This window comes from Helicoverpa armigera, chromosome 21 (genome assembly GCF_030705265.1).
Source record: "Helicoverpa armigera isolate CAAS_96S chromosome 21, ASM3070526v1, whole genome shotgun sequence".
Taxonomy (NCBI): domain Eukaryota; kingdom Metazoa; phylum Arthropoda; class Insecta; order Lepidoptera; family Noctuidae; genus Helicoverpa; species Helicoverpa armigera.
This window is the reverse complement of record NC_087140.1, coordinates 310,045-333,974: the sequence shown is the minus strand read 5'-3', so window position 1 is coordinate 333,974 and position 23,930 is coordinate 310,045. Positions and strand designations below refer to the sequence as shown.

The 23,930-nt window shown below is 35.7% G+C and overlaps 1 protein-coding gene across 1 annotated transcript; it reads left to right on the top strand.

Moving 5' to 3' along the window:
* Window positions 1–281: 281 nt before the first annotated feature.
* LOC110380912 (zinc transporter ZIP13 homolog) lies at window positions 282–23,898 on the top strand. The gene is made up of 8 exons (XM_064040172.1): window positions 282–903; window positions 11,059–11,172; window positions 19,091–19,399; window positions 19,825–19,967; window positions 20,377–20,497; window positions 20,719–20,804; window positions 21,389–21,458; window positions 21,746–23,898. Exons 1-8 carry the CDS (start codon window positions 744–746, stop codon window positions 21,919–21,921), a joined length of 1,179 nt encoding a protein of 392 aa, XP_063896242.1. The 5' UTR covers window positions 282–743; the 3' UTR covers window positions 21,922–23,898.
* Window positions 23,899–23,930: the final 32 nt, after the last annotated feature.

The following is a 23,930-nucleotide window of genomic DNA, read 5'->3' as shown; positions in this document are numbered from 1 at the left end:
TGCATAGTAAGAAACATTTTAATGTCCCGCTTTGAAATTGAAATATTTACGACTTAAAGCTTTGTAGATAATTTATACATATTTATATAATTACTGTTTATTAATAAGTTATACATATAACTGATAATCATAATAGTAGAAATGTTGAATGCAGTAAACTTCTGAGTATGGTAATTTTTAATTTCCTAGTAACATTATGCTGCTCGCTGAATGCTGGCTGATCGTTCACTCAGTTCCATCTCTGTCATAGAGATTGTCACTGTCAATCTGACGTTATGTCAATTCCCGAACGTTCCGTTCATCCGGTTAATCATTCATCAGTTCATATTTTGCTCGTGCTCGTGCATTGTTTGCAATGTTCGTTGGCGGGGTGTCAATGATATTCGTAAAATATCTCAAGTGCGCATAATACAAAATATTATTTATGAAACGTTGGCGACCCACTACAGTCTTTGTTTAAAAAATATCTAAGAAAGATAAGGACTATATCAGTCGGACGTTCTCAGTCTCAGTGAAGATTAGTTCGTCTGCTCTCGGGCATCTTGCTTTATCTCAATAACTCGGAAATGCGAACATCTCCAGTGTACTGATTATATATTCAGTTCATCGCGCGAAACAGTATCCGCCGGTTGTTTTGACTATGTATCGGTAGCACTGGCTGGTTAGAAAAAAAATAGTAGTCTGTGAACTTTTGAAAAAGGAACACTTATTTGTTGGTATTTTTATTGCGGGAATTAGTCGTAATGGCGGGCTATTTACCGGAGTATATGTTCACTTTTGTGGATCAGCTTGATGAGCACCCGTGGCTCTTCGCAGGGCTGGCATCAGTCCTTGTGGGGCTCAGTGGCATCTTCCCACTGCTCATCATTCCTCTAGACGCGACAGACACCTTCACTGATGGCCGTGAGTATTTTTGTTTACTTGCTATAATTTTTTCGACCATGTGTTTGTTATTTTTAGATGTTTCAAGTCATCATTCATGGTAGTGTGATGTGATAGCCGCTTGCGTCGTGTCGTTTGGCATAATTTCTCGAGAATAATAAAGAACTGGGTTATAATATCTAGCAAACCTTTGCAACTGAGTTTAAAATTAAATTAGTGTAATAAACCTTATCTCTAACTGAGTAAAAATAAGTAGGAAGGTTCATTTGTTTTATATATTGTCTTTTGTTGTCTATCCCATTCAATAAACAGAAACTTGATCTATAACAAGTTTTGTAGTGCACAACAAAATTATTAAGTAGATATACAGACAAAAATCTAATTAAAATTCATGTTTGATTCTCTTTGTTTGTATGTAACAAGAAGTAATATTTTGCTTATAAACTGGTTTATTTACTACTAATATTGAGTTGTTACATTTATTTTTGACATAAATTGCAACAGATATTTTATCATCCATTGTTTTCTAGAAACATCTTAATAAAAATGTTGTTATTACAATGAGGATTCAAAAATCATTTCCTTTTCTATTTACAAGTTATTTTTATACCTAAAAAATAATCTTTATACATTTTCACTAGATCATCTGTTCCTGGAATATTTAGAAAAAAGTTTTTAATCTAACATACACCTATGTAATGTGTAATAATAATGTTTACTGCATCACTTCAAGGTAAAATTCAAGTTGATAAAAATGGTTTCCTGTATATATGGATAGAATAATACACAAACAACAATCAAATAAACCAGTATTTTTTGAAGAATTATATCAGAATGCTACCTTTGTATATGCAAGCTTTCTGCTTATTTAAACTAAATTTAATAAAAATCCATTTAAGACAGCTATAATATGATACTTTAAAATCTTCACCTCATGTGTACAACTTGTTATTACTTTTTGAGCTTTATCTATAGTTAAATGGCTATCTTAAATGAATAAGAAAATATAAAATACCTGAAGCTACTCGTCAAAATATGTAATTAATTATGTCTCAGACATATTTCGAAAAATCACAAGGAATATCAGGAATATCATAATGGAACTGCTGAACACAGGTCTCTCCCATAGAGTGCCAAGTATCCTGTTCTTGATCAGCTCGCATCCATCAACTGTATACCACCTTCCGCAATCCAATATACATACATGTAAATTATCATATTCCTTGTTATTCATTCTGATTTCATAACAAAAACATATACCTAGCCCATAACTCCTTATAAACATCTACAACACACATTTAAAAAGATAAAAAAAGAAATACATATTTTAACCCACAAACTTGCCATTCTGTTTACAACACAACACACACTGTTCGAAGGCTATTGACTTGTACTGTTTACAACTGCGTGAGAACCATTGTTTTGTCTCCGCCATATCTACGATGCGTTTTTGTTTATTCATTATAGTTGATTCAACTTTCTCTTCCTTCCTTTCCAATGGTTGTTTGTCAACTTATTCACTTATTGGTAGTTTTTTGGCAATGGCAAAAAAATACTGATACTCAGCTGCATTCGGTTAGAGTGGAAGCCAACCCCAACATAGTTGGGAAAAGGCTCGGGAGATGATAAGTTATTTTGGCAATGATATCCCAATGTAGTATTTGTGTGTGTTTGGTTATTTTAAAAACCATCCAGAGAGTTTCTTGCCAGTTCTTCTTCACGAGACCAGCTCTTTGGAACTGTGCAATTAGCTTAACTTTTCATAAGAATCTGTATTCGAGTCTATTTGATATGAAAAAATCAACTGTGACTTGACTGTGTACTATAATTCGTCTTAAACCTAAAGCAAACTATTTATAAGTGTAATAGAAATGTTGAAACAGTGGTTACAGAAATATTCAGAAAATCGACATAATATTTAGGTGCATAAAATCGCGACTGAAAGCATTTTAATGGACCAGTCATTACTCAGATCAAAGTTGATTGAACCAATCGCGACAATTTGTGTAACTGCACGCTTCATTGACCACGAGATGATATCAACTGTTCCACTTAATTGGACATGATATTTGCACGTTATTAAGTTTTCGGTGCAATAACAATGTTTTTTAACTCTAAACACTTCAAAAAAAGGTGTTTTTTGAAGTTGTTTTTTTTGTTTTACCAATACAACTTTTCTAAAATTGTATGTAATTTCCAAGTATATCTTAGACACCAATGGCTGATAAAAAGGTGAAGGAAAACATCTTGAGGAAACCTGGACTATTAAGTCCGAAATCGCCAATCGTGGTGATTAATGCTCAATCCTTCTCCGTGTGAGAGGAGGCCTGTGCCCAGCAGTAGGACGATAAAAAGTCTGTAACATCTAACATCATAGTGTATAGTACCAATGTCTCTCTTCTATCTTCCTTGATACCATTTATGAAACTGCAAGCGCGGACCGCATAACTTCACACGTTCAAACCACCCCACTTGCCGATGTGATAAATGGCAAAACGGTCACATCCTGAATCCTGACACATAGAACAGGGTCGTCGAAAGCAATCGGTTAAACAACTATGCCATGCTTTGAATGCATGTCTGCAATGCACTCTTCACTTCTTCAATCTTATCTAGACTTCTTGTTTGTTCCAAAATCTCGGTTTGAATATGATAGATTTGCCTTTTTTCCGATTGCCAAAAAAGATTGCGGTTGCAGTCCCCTTTGTGCCTAAATTGCGAGAGATTAGGAAAATTCTAATTCGTCGTCGTAGTCTCAGAAGAAAGACGTCTCCTGCTAGACAAAGGCCTCCCCCAAGATTCGTCATGTTGCTCGATCTTCAAGACCTAACCTCTGATTTGTGGCGACCTAAGCCAGATCGTCGGCGGCCTAACTACGTGGCAATGCTAACTAGAAGAAACGAAAGAAAGATCTACTTCAACACCTATTACTTAGTTACAATTTACAAACCAGTCATAAAATGTGGAAAATTGTCGGCATTTGTAATTTCTTTAAGACTTGAACTTTTTCATCATTTGCCGTCAATAAGAGGTGATTGATCGAATGACAATGATTCCTCCAAACCCTTGACTTTACAAAGAGTATGAAGCCCATAGCAACAAAAAGCAACAAGATCATTAATTGTGAAAAACCATTTGGCTCTTTAATTCGTAGTTTGTTCTGAATAGGCTTTGATATGCGAGATCGATATACAGACCTTGGAAACGAGACAGTCACGGTCAAAACTATGGTAAAAAAATAACTGCGTGCTAAGGAGCGATAGGGCCCACTATGGAGCTTATATTTTGTATACTCACTATACTTAGCACCTTAATCAAGAACCTATATTTTGATAAGACCATTTTTCGACATGCCAATACATGAACACAAATGACTCATCATTTATTTGCATTATGTACAAAAAATATATTTTGTGCAACAATGTAACCTTATCTTCGGTTTTTCACACTCGTTCTAAACGAGATAATAAACACATATTTAGTTTATTTCAACGCTCAATTGATCATAGTTCAGGTACCTTCTTATCGGTAGCTGGCAGATAACACGATTTATTTTAGATCAACAGCATCCAATCTCGTTGACTTTAGATCTAACGTTCGGTGTGTTGTGAAACTGACCGTTTAGCAATGCTTGACAGTTGACTGGTTTTGTTAACAAAAGACACTCGAGATTATATTCTTTTGACGAAATCTGGCGAATTCTGGAGACTAAATTCTGGCAATGAGGAAAATTGTGATCTAAGAAACAAAAAAGTTATTCCGTTATACATTTTTTTTATGCATTGTGGCTGGCTGGAAACTTGTCAGATTCATATTTTAAAATACTGCTGTTGCTAAGAACAAATTCCCGATAAGCCAAAGAGGTTTATGTTTATGCCTGTTTCTAATCCGGAATCCTAGAAATAGAGGTCAATTGCAGCGCCAGAGGTGAATAACCTACGAGCAATAATGCACAAATGCAATCCTCGCCGGACACGTTACATTGATGTCAAACACAATGCGATAACAATACAATTGGCATTGTAATTGTAGTAACACGTCACCGCCGGTATGCTAAGGACATTTTGTCATAATTAAAAGGATAAGTAACTAGAGAAGGAAATGTCATTGAACATCCTTGGCAGTCGTTACGGGTAGTCAGAAGCCAGTAAGTCTGACACCAGTCTAACCAAGGTTGCCCGGGTAACTGGGTTGAGTAGGTCAGATAGGGCAGTCGCTCCTTGTAAAGCACTGGTACTCAGCTACATCTGGTTAGACTGGAAGCCGACCCCAACATAGTTGGGAAAAAAAGGCACGGAGTATGATGAAGGATATGTTTTTTCTGCTGATCTGCCTCACCGTGTCACACTTTAGGGGCTACCGAAAATTAGAAAAAAAACATATGAATAGTTTAGGGTCAAACTAAGTAACTTGTAGAAACTAGGACAGTCTATCAAATGACCACTAATTTAATGTCGAAATGTTACTAAAACATATGTAGTATGAAGCAAAGCTACAAGTGAGGCTGATATCAATTTCACAGCTCAATAAGTATTTATACTCCATCTGCGTTCTCGAGATAACATGTAATGTATCCTCGTTTATTACCTTTTATGTGTCCGTGAAAAACAAGCATCGTAATCAATATTTTACACATAGCCTTGCTTATTTCTAAAAAGAGGTACTTCTATCTTATGGCGACTGTCTTGTTTTCGTAAAAAATGGCCAAATGGCCATAAAAAAAAGTATTATAGTTCAAACAACAATTGTTACGATTCAGGCACGTCTGGTGACAAACAAGGTTTCTTTTACAGTTTTTATTCAGCTATTGAAAATATTCCTTCTATCGTTTTCTCGACTTCTAGTTTATCCATGGGTAAAATTTTGACAGTTATTTTACTAAGAATGAACTAACGGATCCCTAAGTTCTGCATTCTCATACTGAAAATGAAAGCCAGTAATTTATAAATCCATACATACACGTGTTCAGCCTAAAGCGCAGATTAATCTACGTACCTTGATAGCCAAATTCTACCTAACACGTTCTTAGATATAAGATTATATTGCACTTTACACGTATTCTGATAAGAATGCACTTTACACGTAGATAGATAGTGAGTTCTAAATGACACGGGGCATGCACCATACTGAAGGTCGAACAAACCTCTAAAGATAATATAGTCTTGACTAATTTGAGAACATGCTGTGTGATCCCCATTTGCCATTTCGTCAAGTTATGGTACTTATATATAAAAAATACCTCTAAAATATGAGCTAAGTAACTTAACTTTCGCGTAGACTAGCATAATCATCATCTTACTGCGCTGTTTCAAAGTTATTAGGAGTCGGTGCAATGTTTTCTACTTCCATTCCTCTCTGTCAGCCGTTATACTAACATCCACTCCCTTCTTATTAAAGTCCTCTTCCAGGCAATCAGACCATATTTTCCTTGGTCTACCTCTGCCTCTACATTCATCTACATAGGAGAGCATTCTTTAAAAATTCCGCGTTCTGTCACCTATTTACAAAAACAAGCTGAAAACAGAATCGCGCTGTTAAAAAATTCAACGCATCCTACAATTTCTATTTTGGTATTAACCAATGCCAATGATATGACAGATTTCGAACAAAACATTGTGTACAAACGTACCTATTTTTACATAATCGATCGGTTTTCGTAGACGACCTTCAGGGGAACGTGAAATTTTAATGTTACGCAAACATTGTTACCGCGAGTCCGAACTGTAACGAAAATCCGCATATTCAGGAAAAAACAGAGAAAAAATATATGTATTGGAATTCGTAGAGGTTTCTTTTCAAAACTTATTAAGTAGGAACATAATGTTTATTTGCCGAATTTTATCCCTAGGTAGGTTCTTACTTCTAATTTTGTGTCTGTGATCACCAACAGTACTGTTACTCTTCATTATATACAAGGGCTAAGTAAATCTAGAGTGACCCTTATCAACTTGAGGAAAAGCCAAACGAGTAATATACTTACGTGACGATAAACATTGTTAATGATCCGAGCTCTTACACGACTTATAAAATTACCACCTAGATCGGCAGAAAAAACTGCATTTTAGAAGAAGTCTCTAGAACTAATACTACAAAGATCAATCAATGCTATTATTATAGTAATCGGCACGAATCTTGAGCTCTGACCTTCATCTGCGCAGAAGTAATTTATTGGGTCTCTTTTGTGGTATGAAGTGAGGCGCGGGGGCGGGCTAAAGCGGTGATTGGCCCGCAGAGCATCGCGTCATAGCCGTCACTCGGAATTGGTTCTTTGCTAATAAATCACTTCTGCGCAGATGTAGGTCAGAGCTCAAGATTCGTGCCGATAACTATAACGTCTTTTGCTGGATTAACTTATTTTGTGATCCTGTCAATAAATAAAAAGGAATAACGCAAAAGAAACAAAACTAACCAATAGTTAGCCAAGCAGATTGTATGGTATGCAACAGCGGACCGCAAGCCAATTGTTGAAATTAATTTATTTGCATTCTTATCATTCGGTCAGACGGGTTTCTTAGTAAACCACAATGTTTTTATTGTGGAACGTCTGTTATCGGTCTGATGTGGTTTGCCGTGACCACATGCCGTATGCGGCAGTATTTATATTGTGTTGATAATCCCGGTACTAACACAATAAAAATTGTATTCTATTTTCTTTTAGCCACATTATATTACGCAAAAGAAGAAACAGAAAATATTAAATCTTGTGAATTGCTGAGGAGCGGGCATCGAAACACTATTTGAATGCAATTTACTAACAATCCTGTATATAGCACATATGTACTTCCTTATAGCCGTCCTCTAAAGGCTTTTAATCCCAGACTCTCAAAAATACACTGGATATTTCCATGGGTATTTTTTAGAGAGACGATTATTCTAAGCTATTTATTTACTACCGCTACTTCTGATCACACAATCTTATATCAGCCTTTGCAATGCTTTTCTGCCTATTTGATTACCGATTAACTACAACCGATACACTCGAAGAACAATGTTAATTAACCGTATATAATGTTAATTATTGCACACGCATTCGCTTTGGTCGCGTAAGATTCATTTTAACATGTCTTACGGGAGATTACGGAAGGCGCACGGAAAATTATGTTTCGGTAAGTTGATTGGCCCTTACAAAGTAGCAGGTTGTCTTAACCGCTTAGTTGTTTTATCACCTCTTATCTCTACGTGATGAAGAGCTCGTAAGATAAAGACAATTGGAGATACACTTGTGACAGACACGTCATAGGTCAGCCTGGAGCCGTCTAAAAATTCGTTTTATTGATATTTTCCATCATGCTCGTGTGAACTGCATATGCGTAGGTAGGTAGTTTTGTTGATAAGATTACGTATCTATTGCATTATATTACTGTTTGAAGTTGAAATTCATTTTTTTTAAGATGAATAATCCTCATACTGCTTTATACCGGTCTGGCTGGGATGGCATTTTACTAACTTGCATATACGTTGTGATATCATTCCGTTATTAGGCTTCGATTATTTCAAACTCCCGCAATCCTTCAAAATCATCTTTGACCGCTTTGAAGCGGATAATATGTTTCTCGGTTGGTATATTAATAGCTTATAAGTATGGCTTCTCAGATGTTGCCTAGCCTACAATATAAGCTATAAGTGAAAATAAATTATCATTTCAATAAAAGAAATATTTTCGGATTTCCCTAAGATCCATCTCGCGGTATCACTGATGGTTCGATTATATCAGTTTCATGAAAGTGTCCGATAACAAGTATTTCGACAGATACGCAGTCTATCTCCTACATATACTTAGGTATCTATTTATTTATTAATATCTGACGTATCTAAAGGGAGTGTCTGAATATTTATCTCGAGCGGTTCAAAAGTGGAATGGAATTTTCTTCATATACCTATTTGGGAAATTACAGAATATAAAATATTTAATCCCCGCGGGAAACAAATGGTACATAAATAATTTTATGATTTCTGCAAAACAACGCTTGAATCGCAATAAATAGAATATATGTATTTAAATTTTACAATTGACTTGTAAATCTTCAGTGAGATCGGCCAGTTTCCTCAATACTTATTTCCGACACTTTCATAAATAATATTTATTACCTATACAGAAACTATTAATATCTGTGCCTGTGCAGCTCCTATATTATACTTTCATGAATGAGCAATACATTCGTTCAACAAGATAAGCCACTTACGAAGTTACCTAAAAATTAAACCTTATTGCTGATAAGACCAATACAGTCCTATCTGCGCAATCACAGCGGTAATCGACAAGCAATTAACAAATAATACTATAGATAACGTATCTTATGTAAACTTAAATAGTTCGTGATATAGCGCGTGCTTATCTGACAACTTGAATAATGAATCAACAATAGGCATTAAGTAGTGTTTAGCAATGATTATAGTGTCATCATCTGTCTAGCATTCATCTATCATCATTTTACATCTTCAGACTTTGGAACTTCCCAAAAGTTTTATACTGCCGCAGATCATCTCAGTACCCAGCGGGGCCCAGCCCCAGCAGGGCCAAGGCCTGCCGGGGCTGCGGGTTGTTCGAAAGAGGTACCGCGGCCCTAGCACATAAGAAGGCCTACGACGGAACACGACGGCTTTTAGTCAGTAAGAGTCTGACACTCCCTCACCGCTGCTAACCCACAGCGGGAGGGGTCATTTGATGATTTTTTACGTCGATAAAAAAAAAAAAAAAGATCATCTCAGTAGCAGGCTCTTTCAAATATCCTCGACCTACCGAGATTGTAAAATTGAACAGGTGATTCTTATAAAGAAAAATATATGAGTACTCTCAGACCTCAAGTAGGTACTCGTTCAGGAAATCCTGAACTTTTCAAAAGAGCAGGAAATCTTCTGCATCTCACAATTGCTTTGGAGTAGTAGACTAGATTCAGTTTACAAGTTTGCCAAAAAACATATCACAAAAACGCTTACAATAACTGAAGAAGTCAAACTCTAGACTAGAGTAATTTTCAGTGACGAATATGAAGCATTCATAACAATTTTAAAGACCCATTCACTCGATGACCCGACGACGAGAACTTTAATAAAAAATCTCCTTATTTGGTTTCTCTTGATATGTGATTATCTCAAATCCGGTAGACGAGTTGAAAAGTGATATTTAATAAATAATCACTTCATGCACTCTGTTATCTATGACCTCAGCTTTAATTAACAGTTTTCCACGTGAGTTTTTTGCAGATTTTAAATGCGTAAATAAAACTGCTACTTATCTACATTTATCTCTGTTTTAATTCTCCGCCAGGAATTCTTAATTTAAGCCATCGAAAAAAATGTTGTTTGCGCACCTCTGCTGTGATCGTAAAATCCAATTTCGGAGAAAAATCATAGGCCCGCAGAGTCACAACGAGCAAAACTGATGATAACTTACAACTATTGAAATGTTTTAGAAACATGATATTTTTCAAACATTTTAACAACCTTGACTGCATTTTCGGATGCTAGATTACATTAAATTAAAATGTAGTTAGCATCCCAGTATGTAACTCCCAGAACAGAACTATTCTTTGCTGCAATAATTACTCATACAGCCTATTCGTCCAAGCTTGTTACACAAATCCTATAAGCGGTGACCCTCGCGTATCAGTCGCACAGATTAGATACAGTCGATCCCGTGATATTGACAGCCTATTGTTGCTAGCAGCACTACAGACTGATGGAAAACTTGATAACCTTGAGATAGTTCGTTTACTTTAGTGCAATATATGGACTTTGGTTTTAGCTGTAGTAATGTGATGAATCTTAAAAAAACTGATGTTTAAAGAGAGAAAAAAAAACCTAAAAGATAGATAGCTAGAACTTCCTGGCGTCTATATTTTCGGTCGTGTTTGAGCCTGTGTTTAGGTCATGTTTGTGTTTTCTTGACAATGACAGACTCGGCTCGGGCTTGGATACCCCATACCACATCCCATGAAAATAAACTGGCTGGGACACTGCCGTGCCCTCAGAAAAGTACATTTACCTGTACTTAGTATATTGTAAATCATTTTAAAATAGACAGTTTCTGAACAGGCATTTACTTGAAAACACTACTTATGGTCTATCAACTTCCCCTTTAAAGAAGATGTGTGTTATCCTTTAGTCATCAGCCATTTCCCAAACTCCTAATATTTCTTTCCACATGCACTAAGTTTCAATTGTTTTCCATTTCAGCTGGAGCGTCTATGCTGAGGATACTGCTGAGCTTCGCAGTGGGCGGTCTACTGGGCGACGTGTTCCTACATCTGCTGCCTGAAGCCTGGCAGAACGATCTCAATAATACTAAACGTAAGTTTTTTTTTATTTTGTCAAGTCTAGGTTAAGGCTTACCAGTGTCAAGACCATAGGCGGTATAACTTCTATATCATAAAGCAGGCGTGACTTTTCTCTGGTCGGTCGTGTCGGATTGCCGTCCTATCCTATCGGACTTTGCGAGTGAGGAAATAGAGAGTGCACCTGTATCTGCGCTTTGGTTGTGAATTCTTATTTCATCATCATAATATCAGCTAATTGCCGTCCACTGCTGAGGTTTTAATTATAAGATTTCTTATTTATTTAGGGTCAATAAATATCTAATGTCTGCAGCTAATGATCTTTTCAGCTTCTAGCAATATACTCCATAACGTCACAAAATGTACCCATTTCTGTATCAGTCTTCCTTTTACATTCAATCAGTATTTCGATACATAAGAACGATAATCGTCGGTACAATCTTCAATGTATTTATTTGTTCCTTATAACGACTATGACGAATGTACAAATGCTTACATTTGCATATAAATGAGTATCAGACCGTCAAGTATTATTTCGATTACGTTTGCGACCTATTTCGCCACATATTCAAGGGCTTGTGAATTATTTAACTTATTTTAATTCCGTCAGGCATGTAATTAACCTAGCCTTTTGCCATCGATCAATAAATACCGTAAATAAAAAGTTACATTATTTGAATAATTTTGCCTTTATACCTAGGCATTTTCATGGCCTCATTGAACAGCTTAATCTAGTAGTAGTAACAAGAGTTCTGTTTCCTTCTCTTCGCCTCTTCTCTCCCTCTCTTTCTCTGTCTCCTTCTTAAGTCTTGTTCTTTGTTCTAGCCTAGAATACGATACGGCCAATGAACTATATGTATGTGTTACGATGATTAAAAGTCGAGACACATTATCTGGTTCGTGTTTAAAAAAAAAACATGACTCATTCTGCAACATATTTTTTTTTATAACTTGTAAACAAAAACGTTTCTATACTTCAAGTTTTTATACCGAAATAAAGAAGAAGTAAATAGCTTACTGCTTCCTGATTCTACATCAACAAGTTTACATTATGTTACAGAACAATGGATTTGGGTACAATCAAATTGTCGCTTCCTAAGCTTACAATATAACAGTGTTTGGTTTAGTGGTTTAGACATTGTAATACTCGCCTCTATTTAGTAATCTCTGCCTGACATAGAAAAGTATATAAGATGCTCTGAATAAGCGTTTTATTTACTAGCACTAAGTATTCACAAAACACGCAGTATAGTAATGTTTTAATAACCGGTTTCGGTTCCTAGACATCTATAGCTACTAGATACAAAATCCGAAAAAAAATCTGCAGACCTGACACCCCCTGTCCCATGTCCCACAGAAGCCATTATGATCATTTCCAATCATTAAATTATAAAGGAAGACTTCCATAGTTATGCTACTGACATAGTATGACAATACATATCAAATTACCAAACAAATAGTTACACCGCGTAATACTAGCTCAATGTCAAGAATTCAACATCAGCATTCCGTACCGCATTTTAAGCTCTTCCTATATTATCAAACTACATACTTCATGACATGTTTTTAGAAAAGTATCAATACATTGTATTAAATGTGTCACTTATTGTCCTTTGCCCGTGAATCCCCTACAAAACAATTGTTATTATGACGATAATATTAACAGAAATACTTATTTTTAATATCAAAGTTGATAGGGGGGGGAATAACTTTAGAATTGTAGAAGTATGAAGTATATTGATTTTCATCTTTATGATAAAATATAGCCTATGTTACTCGGGAATAATTTTGCAATAGTAAAATAATTTTTCAAATCGGCCCCCTAGTTTCCGAGCCTTTTTCCTCTATATGTATGTAAGTATAGATAAACACAAGTTAATATTGATTAAAATTCATTCTTAATTAGATTTTTGTAAAAATGACCGTCATAACTACATTGACATTGCGTCAGAAGTCACGGCCAAAGTTCAGGAGTAACAATTTTCAGGGACAAACCGCCTATAAAAACAATGTGTAAAATGCTAATATGCATAGTTAGCATAGTTTTAGTACAATGTAGCTGTTTATGCAAGCAGATAACGCGGTAAGTCCATTGTCAATGCTGACGGGCGGATAATGACTTTTTCCGTATTTCTAACCTTTTGGCGGAAGAAATTTTTATGAAAATGTAAACATTTTTTAATCAGAAGTATATTGTTAGGATTATATAGATGTATGTCCTTCCTGCTTTTGGTCTCAATCCATCCATAGATTGTCTTGAAGAGATCGCGTAGCCATAAGCCTTAAGACCGTCGTTTATAAATCGGTGTGCCCACGGAACAGAAAGGTTCACCCAATAAAGTGTCTTATATTCATCTAGCAACAATTGTGAAGAGTAAAGTAAAAAATAGGATTAACAATAAGCCTTCGGGATATTGGGTACTGAAATAAGTACGTGAAAACTTGAACAAATCATATTAAAAAACAGTGGAAGATCAAAGATGGTCAATAAGTACTGAAAACAAACGAATAGATAATGGAAACAATAAAATAACAAAATACTTGTTGACATTGTTATCACAAGACCGAACTAGTTTTGAACAACAAAGAAAATAAACTCAGAATTCATAGAAACAAACAAAGCTACAGACTATCTGATTTCCGTATCACATTTCCTACTGATTTGCTTGCTCAAAACATGTTGAGAATGACCCGAGCAATGTCATTGTATCGACGATAACCTAGTATTGCATAATAGTGCATTCATTCATATGGCTGTAACCACATGCACTGAAAGTTTAAACATGATTGGAGAAACTAAAAGTAGTACGGAGTGATTAGAACAGCTTTTTTTTCCACGAAGTTATTGAATTTATGATACCGTTTAATTCGGGACTATTCAGGATTTATGCTTTGATGGGAAATCATCAAATGACCCCTCCCGCTGTGGGTTAGCAGCATGAGGAAGTGTCGGACTCTTACTTACTAAATCCTGTATGTTCCTTCTGAAACCTTTTATGTAACAGGACCGCGGTAACTCTTTCCAACAATCCCACAGCATGTTGAACCATCAAGTGGACTTCATTTGATGACACTACTCTTACTGAATGTTCCTTCTGGAGCCCTTTGTTTTCCAGTAGGAACGGACCTACTGGACTTAGGTATGTAGTTAGTTGTTTATAGTCAGCCATATAAATACTGATAATTCGGTTTAATCAATCTCTGTCTTCACCACACACCAGTCATTTGGCAGGCACTTTCCGGCAGACCTAGTAATCCGATTCGTGTATGGTCGGCTTGCAGTTGCGTACTGAGATAGTTAAGTTCTATATCTCTGGTGATAGGTTTCCCGAAGACCATGCATAGTATACAGTAGTAGAAAGCTTTTAATATATTACTTCGAAAGTATATTTTCGGTATATGACTACAACAATTTCCGTAGGTTGCAGACCACAATGAAGTGCCAAGTTACACTGGACATTGATTCAAAGAAAAAGGCCGTTTTCCTCAAGATACGGATGCACATTATTATTTATGTAAATAAACATTGCTGGCCTATTTATAAATTGTTGGTTGGTTTACATTGTTGAGGTTTTGTGTCGCCAAGCCTCGTTCATTTGTTGCTGTGGTTTGTGGTTTTGAGAGCTAGTATTAGATATGATGGTCATTTAATTATTGTGGTTCTATTATTTTCACTAAACATGTGTAGTATTTTATTGATCCAAAAAAAAACGGTAAAAAAACTTTTAAGTTAAACGGTTTTATCTTATGTGCACTGAAAACTAGAAAATAAAAAAAAACTGTTACTTACCTATAAACCTACCTAGGTGGTCCCGGTCATATTAGACTAAAATAAAAACGTGGGGCCCATTACCTAACTATTGCTGTAATACTTTCTTCTAGAGGTATAATAGGTGTGGATTTCTACTTACTATAATCGTAACTGGACATTTTGACAATCAATAATCAGCCGTAGCGGCTTCACCAGCGTAAGCCGAGCTCACGATCTACCAAAGTATAAAGATAAGCTTTGCCATAGGTAGGATTTCAGAGGGCCCCACGTTTTTATTTTAGTCTAATATGACCGGGACCACCTAGGTAGGTTTATAGGTAAGTAACAGTTTTTTTTTATTTTCTAGTTTTCAGTGCACATAAGATAAAACCGTTTAACTTAAAAGTTTTTTTACCGTTTTTTTATTTTCTAGTTTTTAGTATTTAATGAAAATGCCTACCGAATATACCTCATTCTATATATGGGTCAGCAGCGGTGAGGGAGTGCCAGACTCTTACTGACTAAAAACCGTTGTGTTTCGTCGTAGGCCTTTTATGTACCAGGACAATCCCGCAGCCCAGGCAGGCCTTGGCCCTGTTGGGCCCCGCTGAGGTTGCTGACAGTATTCTACTTGAGTAGCCCTTTCATTTGATACCCATATTGAGGGGGTTGTGGAAAAATATATAATCCGCCATTTTGTACCGGCGGCCATCTTGGATTTACAATGTTATTGATATTAGTATATTGTATTGTCATCGGAATTAAAGGTGTGTACCAAATTTCAGATCAATCTGACAACAGCAAGGTACTTAAATTTGAATTACTAAATTTGACCCAAGAATAAATAATAAAACAAACAGGGTAAGCTAAATAAAACCGTTTAAAAAAAATCCGAATGTAACTCTCTTCAATTTTTCCAATATTTCCAAAGAATTACTTTGTAATTAAGTGAGCTTCAATCAGAATTTGCTTTAAAAATCTACATTTAAATAAATGATGGTTATAATAATCACTGACTGACTAACTGAGCCAATTAGTTTAAATCCTATACAATCATACATATAAATAAACAAAGCGGATAGAATCACTGCACGTTGTTTCAATTAATGGTAATAGCACTAAATTGTAGGTGACAACTTCTGGGGGACTGCATAACCAATCAAATGGCTTGCAACTATGTAGACATATTGTGTCAGTCTTCATAGAGATATTTTTAACTAAAACTGAAAGCGCATGCCGAAACTAGCATAGTAGTGGCCGAAACTACTTTATTAGAACTTCATAGTTGACCATGAATGGGACTGCAACAGTAACCACTCAATATAACTATCTATACTAATATTATAAAGCTGAAGAGTTTGTTTGTTTATTTGAATGCGCTAATCTCAGGAACTACTGATCCGATTTGAAAATTTCTTTCAGTGTTAGATAGCCCATTTATCGAGGAAGGCTATAGGCTATTATTATATATTATCCCGGTACGGGAAGTAGTTCCCACGTGACGCGGGTGAAACCGCGAGAAAACGGCTAGTCACATATAAAACATGTAAATAACCAGAAAATGTAAAATAAAATTAAACAAAAGTACCATTTTCAAAGTGTTATAATTACGTTTCATTATCAAAATGTTTACATAACAATTATAGTCAATGATGGGTAATTAAACAATGTTTTGTAATTAAGATTACCATGTCAGATACTATAGGTTTACGTAGAGATATTTTAATATTTTTATTACCAGTAGTGTGTTACTCGGTCACCGACATGACTTTATAGTTTTACTGGCTAAAAATAACACAGCTGCTTACTTACGTAATGATATTTTCGCGATGTATATTGTTTTAGTGAAAGAAAAGCTATTTAGAAACTTTTGAAATAGTATGTGGTTGGTAGGTATGTGGTTTATTTATTGCATCAACTATGTACATAATAAGTAGATGTAGGTAACAACAATTGATTGCATATTACAGTAGGTCCATATCGGGTATTATTATTAATTTATTATACACATGTTGTTAGTTTAAATACTTTGACCACAAGAAAAATATAAAATCTTCCAACTAACACGTACATAAACATACATATGTACTTGAAATAAGGTTAACATCGTCTTAGAAACATTATTTAAGTATCGAGCATGAGAATACAAACATACACAGATGCACTACAGTATTTTACTGTCATCATTTATCATATAAAAATCAGACTCAATCCAGTACAAATATCAGAATTAGGCTCCGATAAACGCCAGTATTGTACTCCAAATTTACTAAATAAAAAGCAGCCCATCCAAACACTGAGCGCGGCAAGTCAAAAGCCACTTCAACATAATCAGCAAGAAGTACAAATTGTAGTTGACTCGCATAATCACTTGTAATGAAGTAGGCATTCCACTAATTTCTGATACATAACAATGACAAACGCACGCGCACTCATTTATATTATACACACACTGAGGTTGAGGTTTTGTGTCGTCATCCACGCAAGTCATTTCAATAAGTACTCTAACGGTATTGTTTTAAAGTAGAAAATCGTTTGGATTAGCGCGAAGTTTTGTGTTCCAAGCGATAGTACGCGGTGTTGGTAGCAAAAAGTAAACATTGTGAATCATGCTGTCTGTTCGATCAATCATAGAAACTGCTAACTTAGTTTGTATTATTTACTTTACAAAGTAAAATACTTCTTTGTGAGTATTTTCAAAATTAAAAATTGTGATACTTTCCCTGTGCCCCCTTTTCTATGCTCAAGGCGCCACAATCAATAGGAACTTCTTGGTTATTGCTAGGTATATGCTTAATATTGTATTTAATACGTAGGACATCGGGGTGCCCAAATCGAAGTGCCGAGGGAGGATGTCATAAGCCAAACAATTTTGATCCTCTGAATCTAGCTATATAACTGAATTTAGCCTCGCGCATGGGCAGTAGTGTTTCTTCGTTACTGACTATAGTGAAGTCAGTAGCAATTTTATAATCTGTATCATTGGCAGCCAACTTCAAAGGAGCAAAGCTTGACGAGACTAACTGTTCAAGATCGGCTTCCAGTCTAACCAGAAGACATACATAGATGTTTGTCTGCCTAGATAAGACTGATACGCTATCTGACCTCTATAACGAGTATTCTTACAGTTATTCTAGGCTGAATGTGAGCGCATTCAACTTTTGCTCAGTGGGTTAAAAATAAATCTGTAGGGCTTGCTTATCTAACTACTAAAGACGATTAGCAATTCAGTGTCCCATGAATGGTCGGTTTCAGTATTATATGGCCTTTTTAAAATATAAATGCCTGTTTCCCGTTTTGTCACTTATTGATCCCATGGAAACTAGTTCCCGTACACTGATAAAGTATAGCCTGTCACCATGAATTGTGTGGTATCCCAACAGTGGAAGAATCATTCAAATTGATTAAGTATGTAGTCTCGGAGCCTTAGGCACAAACAAAAAAAAAACAAATCTTCTTTCTATTATTAGTGAAGATACGTATTGCTCATTCCATTTTTAGGTGAAATTTAATAGATAAAAGACCAATAGAGGTCATCAGAAACCGGCTGTTTACTAACAGAATAATTTAATTTAATCATGTTTAACTAGTTTAGTATGTAGTCGCGGAAATTGGCCTCAATCATGAAACGTAACACTCAGGTTCTTTTATAAAAAAGCAAACTAATCCCACTTATATGCACACGGTAAATAAATAACTAGCTGACAACAATGAAAATGAATACAATAGTAATTACAGTTAATCTATGTTTGCTTACGTAGTAGGCTATTTACAGATTACTTATTGATCGTAAAATTACACAATGTTTGCACAACTTTCTGACATTACGTATATTTGGCTGACCCCTCTCTGGTTCATCCAAAAACTGATGTCATATTTTCAGTTGTAGAATGGTATCGTGAATCATCCTAAGTTTGCAAGTCATGTACAAATCAGGGTTGTAGTTTATTCAGTTACAGTCGAAAACCACCATACGGATTAATTACGTGACTTGTAGGGCCCTGCCAATTGCCCAACATTCGCCAATTTCCATATAGCCAATACCCACAGTCTATTGTCACACTTTAATCAAAATATTATACCAATAAACACTAGGAAGCTCCCCAGAAAAGTACAGTACTTTGAAACCATCCTGCCTACATAATTCAATCCATTTTAACGAAACCACATTTTCCACCCCCAGCGGGCGAGCACGTATCCCTAAAAAGCGGACTATGGTGCCTCTGCGGTATGCTAGTCTTCATAGTCGTGGAGAAACTCTTCGCTGCCACAGAACAGGACGAGAACGAGGAAGAATCACCCGAGGAACAAGACACCGTCAAGCAAAACGGGACCAAAATCAAACAGATTGAGATCGAAGAGATTGAGAAGCTTCTTAACTTGGAAAGAAGACAGAGAGGAAAGAGTATAGGAGAAGGGATTTGTGATAGCAACGGCGTGGTGACGGCGAAGGAGCTGTATGATACCTGTGTCTTCAATAATAATACTAAAGGTCAGTAGAGGTAGTTGTTATTGATTGTGATTATAACTTGTCATAATGACTGGTAGATTTTTTCTGTGGGATTCAACATACTCTTTAGTATTGATTTTAATCATTTGTGCTGCTAGACGTGATATATCCAGGGTCTCATTTTGTATTAGTCTAATAGACACTTGCCCGGGATCCTACGATCGATTGGGTGTAAAGCTAGGGTCTACATCAATTTTTAAGGCCCCACGAAGCAGACAGACATATTTTTGCCACAATTCCCCACTCTATAGGCTCTCTTTTATGTAAGTTTGCCTAGTCTTTTCCCAATAATGTTGTAGTCGAGCTATAGTCTAATAAGATTTAGCTGAGTACCCATTGCATTACATGGATTGAGTGCGACTGCAAGACGTCCCCTTATAATTTACCATAACTGTACTACATTCCAGGTGTATGCTGCAACTCGGTAGCAACTCAGAACGGCAACACTCGGTGCAACAGTAAGGGCAACAGATGGATGGGACGCTGCCTGCTGCGCGAGGCGCGGGAGCAGGCCCTCAAAGCCACCAAGGAGAAGTCCAACAAGAAAGACGTGAGTTACTTTGTTTATTATCAGACTAACTGTGATACCAGGCTCTACGTCAATCGTGTGCCGCCCCTTCCACAACACCCATCCCTCATACAATCTACACAATAACTTTATTGATCGATAATGTCGCGAAAATTTATTTGTTAACTTGAGGATTTTTAGAAAAAGAAAAGAGTATGACAAGAGAGCGCAAACTAACAGAAAATTCGCGGTCGCTCCTAGGTCGAAGATTTGTCCTCAAAAATATACAAAGGCAAACATCAAGGGGTGACAATACGCCATTTAGTTCGTACGGGGCGGATCACCCCAGCCGTCCCTACTGAATACGCCGCCGTTACTAGCTATCAGTATTTTTCAGACAAATCGTGCGTGTAAAAATATGTGCTTAACACAAATAATGTCTATATTCCAGGTGGCAGGTTACCTGAACCTGATGGCTAACTCCATCGACAACTTTACTCACGGGCTGGCTGTGGGAGGCTCCTTCCTCGTAGGCTTCCGAGTCGGACTGCTTACTACATTCGCTATACTCGGTAATTATCATTTTTGCATCCTGAGGGAACTACTTTTCGTGCTCGGATCGTCACCTGGTTCTAAGCTACCTCCAAGTTTCCAGCCGTGGAAAAAAAACCGTATAAAGTAGCCAGCACAAAAATTATTTATTATTCAGTGCTGCCTCCTGAATTGGGGAGTGTATGTTAGGAAGCTTTTATTGTTGTTAAATATATAAAACGTTTTCAATTGGCTGTTTCAGTTCACGAGATCCCTCATGAAGTTGGTGATTTCGCTATCCTACTGAAAAGCGGGTTTTCTCGGTGGGAAGCAGCGAAGGCGCAACTGGTGAGTTTCACAATCGAATATTATAAACAGGAATAAACTAGAATGCATGTTAAATATCGGTTTAAAAATATATTTGGCCTAAAAATTAGCTTTTTAGACATGATTAATAAGTATCAATGAGGGTTTTCAAAAATGGCGTTCACCAGGTGGCAGCACCGAGTCGTCAGGTCCAGGTAACTGTCAAAGTGCTTATCTTTACTATGAATAGTGAACGATTTTAGTGTTTTTTTTTTATTTTATAATTAAAGCACTGCATTATTGTTTTACTATTGCGGTTGAGTAAATAAAAAAAACTAAATCATATTGTGTTAACAAATTTTTCAACAAGCTTTTCCTTAGTACCAGTGACTTTTGCACCCTCTCTCTTAGCTCAATTTTTAGTTCGGAAACCTTATTCTGACCGTAGTCCATAATAAAATCAATAACACTTCCAATATAACAGAATTTCAATAAAGAATAAGTTCGGCACCTACAATTCCATACTATTTGACAGCTGTTTGGACCTGACGCATACGAAGCGCCGCCTGGCGGCAGAAAAAATATCGAAAACCCTCATTGTTTGAGATCCATTTGTTTATGTGCAGGCGACAGCGGCAGCAGGTCTGATCGGCGCCATGACGGCAGTTATATTCAGCGGCGCCAGGAACTCGATTGGTGAGTCCTATGTATCTATTGAACTGGAAACAAAAGCGAAAATGCGAGCCAGTTACCTATGGTAACGTTTTAATGTTAAAATGTGTATAAGATACAAATAATAAGTATAGTATGATAGATGACATTATATTATTATTTCCAAACTAAAAAGTACAAAAAAAGTTTTACGGTTAATACATTTGTATAAGAAAAATTGCATAATTCTGGTAAAAAATAGAAACTAAACCAATTTACATACTGTCAAAAGATGCCTATATTAAAATTAAAACCCTCATTTTTTCTTTCAGAGGCAAAAACATCCTGGATAGTTCCCTTCACAGCGGGCGGTTTCCTCCACATTGCTCTGGTCACTGTCTTACCCGACCTCCTCCGAGAGCCTGACAAGATACAATCCCTCAAGCATCTCGGAGCCCTGGTCTCTGGGATACTCATCATGGCTGTCATGACCTATTACTTCGGATAAGATGAACTGGATCCCAAGATATGATGAAGAGCAACCCAAGTTATGAAAGAAGAAACAGGAATTTGTGTTGTGTGTTTGTGTTGGTGATAAGATTTTTTGTGAGGTGTTGATGTGTGGGAATATTTATTTCAAAGTTGCCCTGAAGTGTGATGGTGATAATGGGCAAGCTTTTTCGCAAAAAATTCAAGGACGCGATGGCATCAATCGCAAAATCAGTAACAAAAACCGTTTATTGCATAAACGGTATTAGGCTGAAAAAATAAACACTTTTCGAGCGCAGATAAGATTCGAAAAGCGTAATACCAATTTATAAGTACGTACAGTGAAAGCTTTCCACTATATACATATAACTTGCATTGTTCAAAAGAGACCATCAGTTTCAGAGATGTAAAAAAATATAATATTAAACAACTAAACGCTAAAGCTCGATATCGCTAAATATCTGAGCTCATAAAAGTTGTTGTAAATGTAAATACTGTCATCAGTGGCTATAAACTTAGGTATCATATATTTTTATATTCTTAAGATAAATCGTCCCATAGGACACTAAATGAGTATTAATATTTTTGAATTTAACTTAGACTGTGAGTAAGTGGAAGTTAAGTTACAACTGTAGTATGTTAAGTAAATAATACTCCGATAGCGTACTAAGTGATACGTAAATATTTTGAAATTATATATTTTCTGTACTAGGAACACTCCCAGTGTTGCTCGCTGCAGGCAAAAACACAGGTTTTTTAAACTAAACGTCTAAAATATCATAAAAACTAATTGTATTTATTCATTTTACTTTATTCCCTAAACTATGTATGAAATTATACTTTCTATTCGAATATAAAGGTTGCTAAACATAAAGATAATAGCTATCTATCGAATTGTACTCCACTAAATAAATGTACAAACGTATTTAGATATTAATCACTTATTAAAACCAAATCACATTATGTTATGTAGTTTTAAGCTATCATTTTTGATTAAATGTTTAATTTTGAGTTTTATACGATCTCAGAAAATACAAGAATACTTTTAAAAGTTTACATACAAAAAAGTTATAAAATTGTCATTGAGGTCTCTAACACTTGAAAATTACATTAATCAATAAAAAAAAACATGTAAATTATTGTAAATATTAAGGAGTTAAGGACTTAGTTGCCTAGTGGTTTAAGTACCAGCCTCTCAAGTATGAGAGTGCGGGTTCGATTGCAGGTCAAATAAGTATACCAAGAAAATATAGGGCGCAATGTAATATTCGACAGTTACATTGTTTTTTTGTCTTTAGGATGTAATAGACTTAATTGCGATGAAAATTAATGACTACGGTCGTTGCAATTCGGCTGAAACTTCTAGTAAACAAAAAGGTATATTATTAGTAATATTTAAGTCATATTTCTTTACAGTAATACATATGTCGCAATTAAGTCCCAATTTTGTATAAATATTTGTACAAGTTACGAAAGTTTAAAACCGATTAAATTGCAGTTAATAACTCTTTTGGAACAAACAGTCCGTGTAAACAATAAATAACTTAGTCCCTTAGCAAATAGTACAAACTCCACTTGTAATATTGTGATAGTTTTCTAGTTTTTCATATATTTTTTGTTATTTCCACATTTAGAGGTGCAGACGTTTTTGTTATTATATTTCAATTTATTTTTCGCCCGTTTCTATACACGTAATCATGCATTTTAGTTGTTAATAAAAATATTGCTAGCGAGTGCATTTAGACAAGTAGCTATATTAAAATCTAAAATACTTACGTCAATTCTAATTTTGTATCAATTTTTTGTACGTTCTCTAATGATACGTAAGATTTTCAATTTGTTCGCTAATTGCACTTGATATATAAACAATTATGTATCTACAATGAGTAGCCATTAAAATATATTGTGATAAATAATGCCATTTACGAGTATTTTAGTCGTGAGAACGACGTTACTATTAAGAAAGTGTTAAAAGTCAATAAAATTATCAGAAGCAGTCCTTTGATTTTTATTCTTTGTGTACACCTA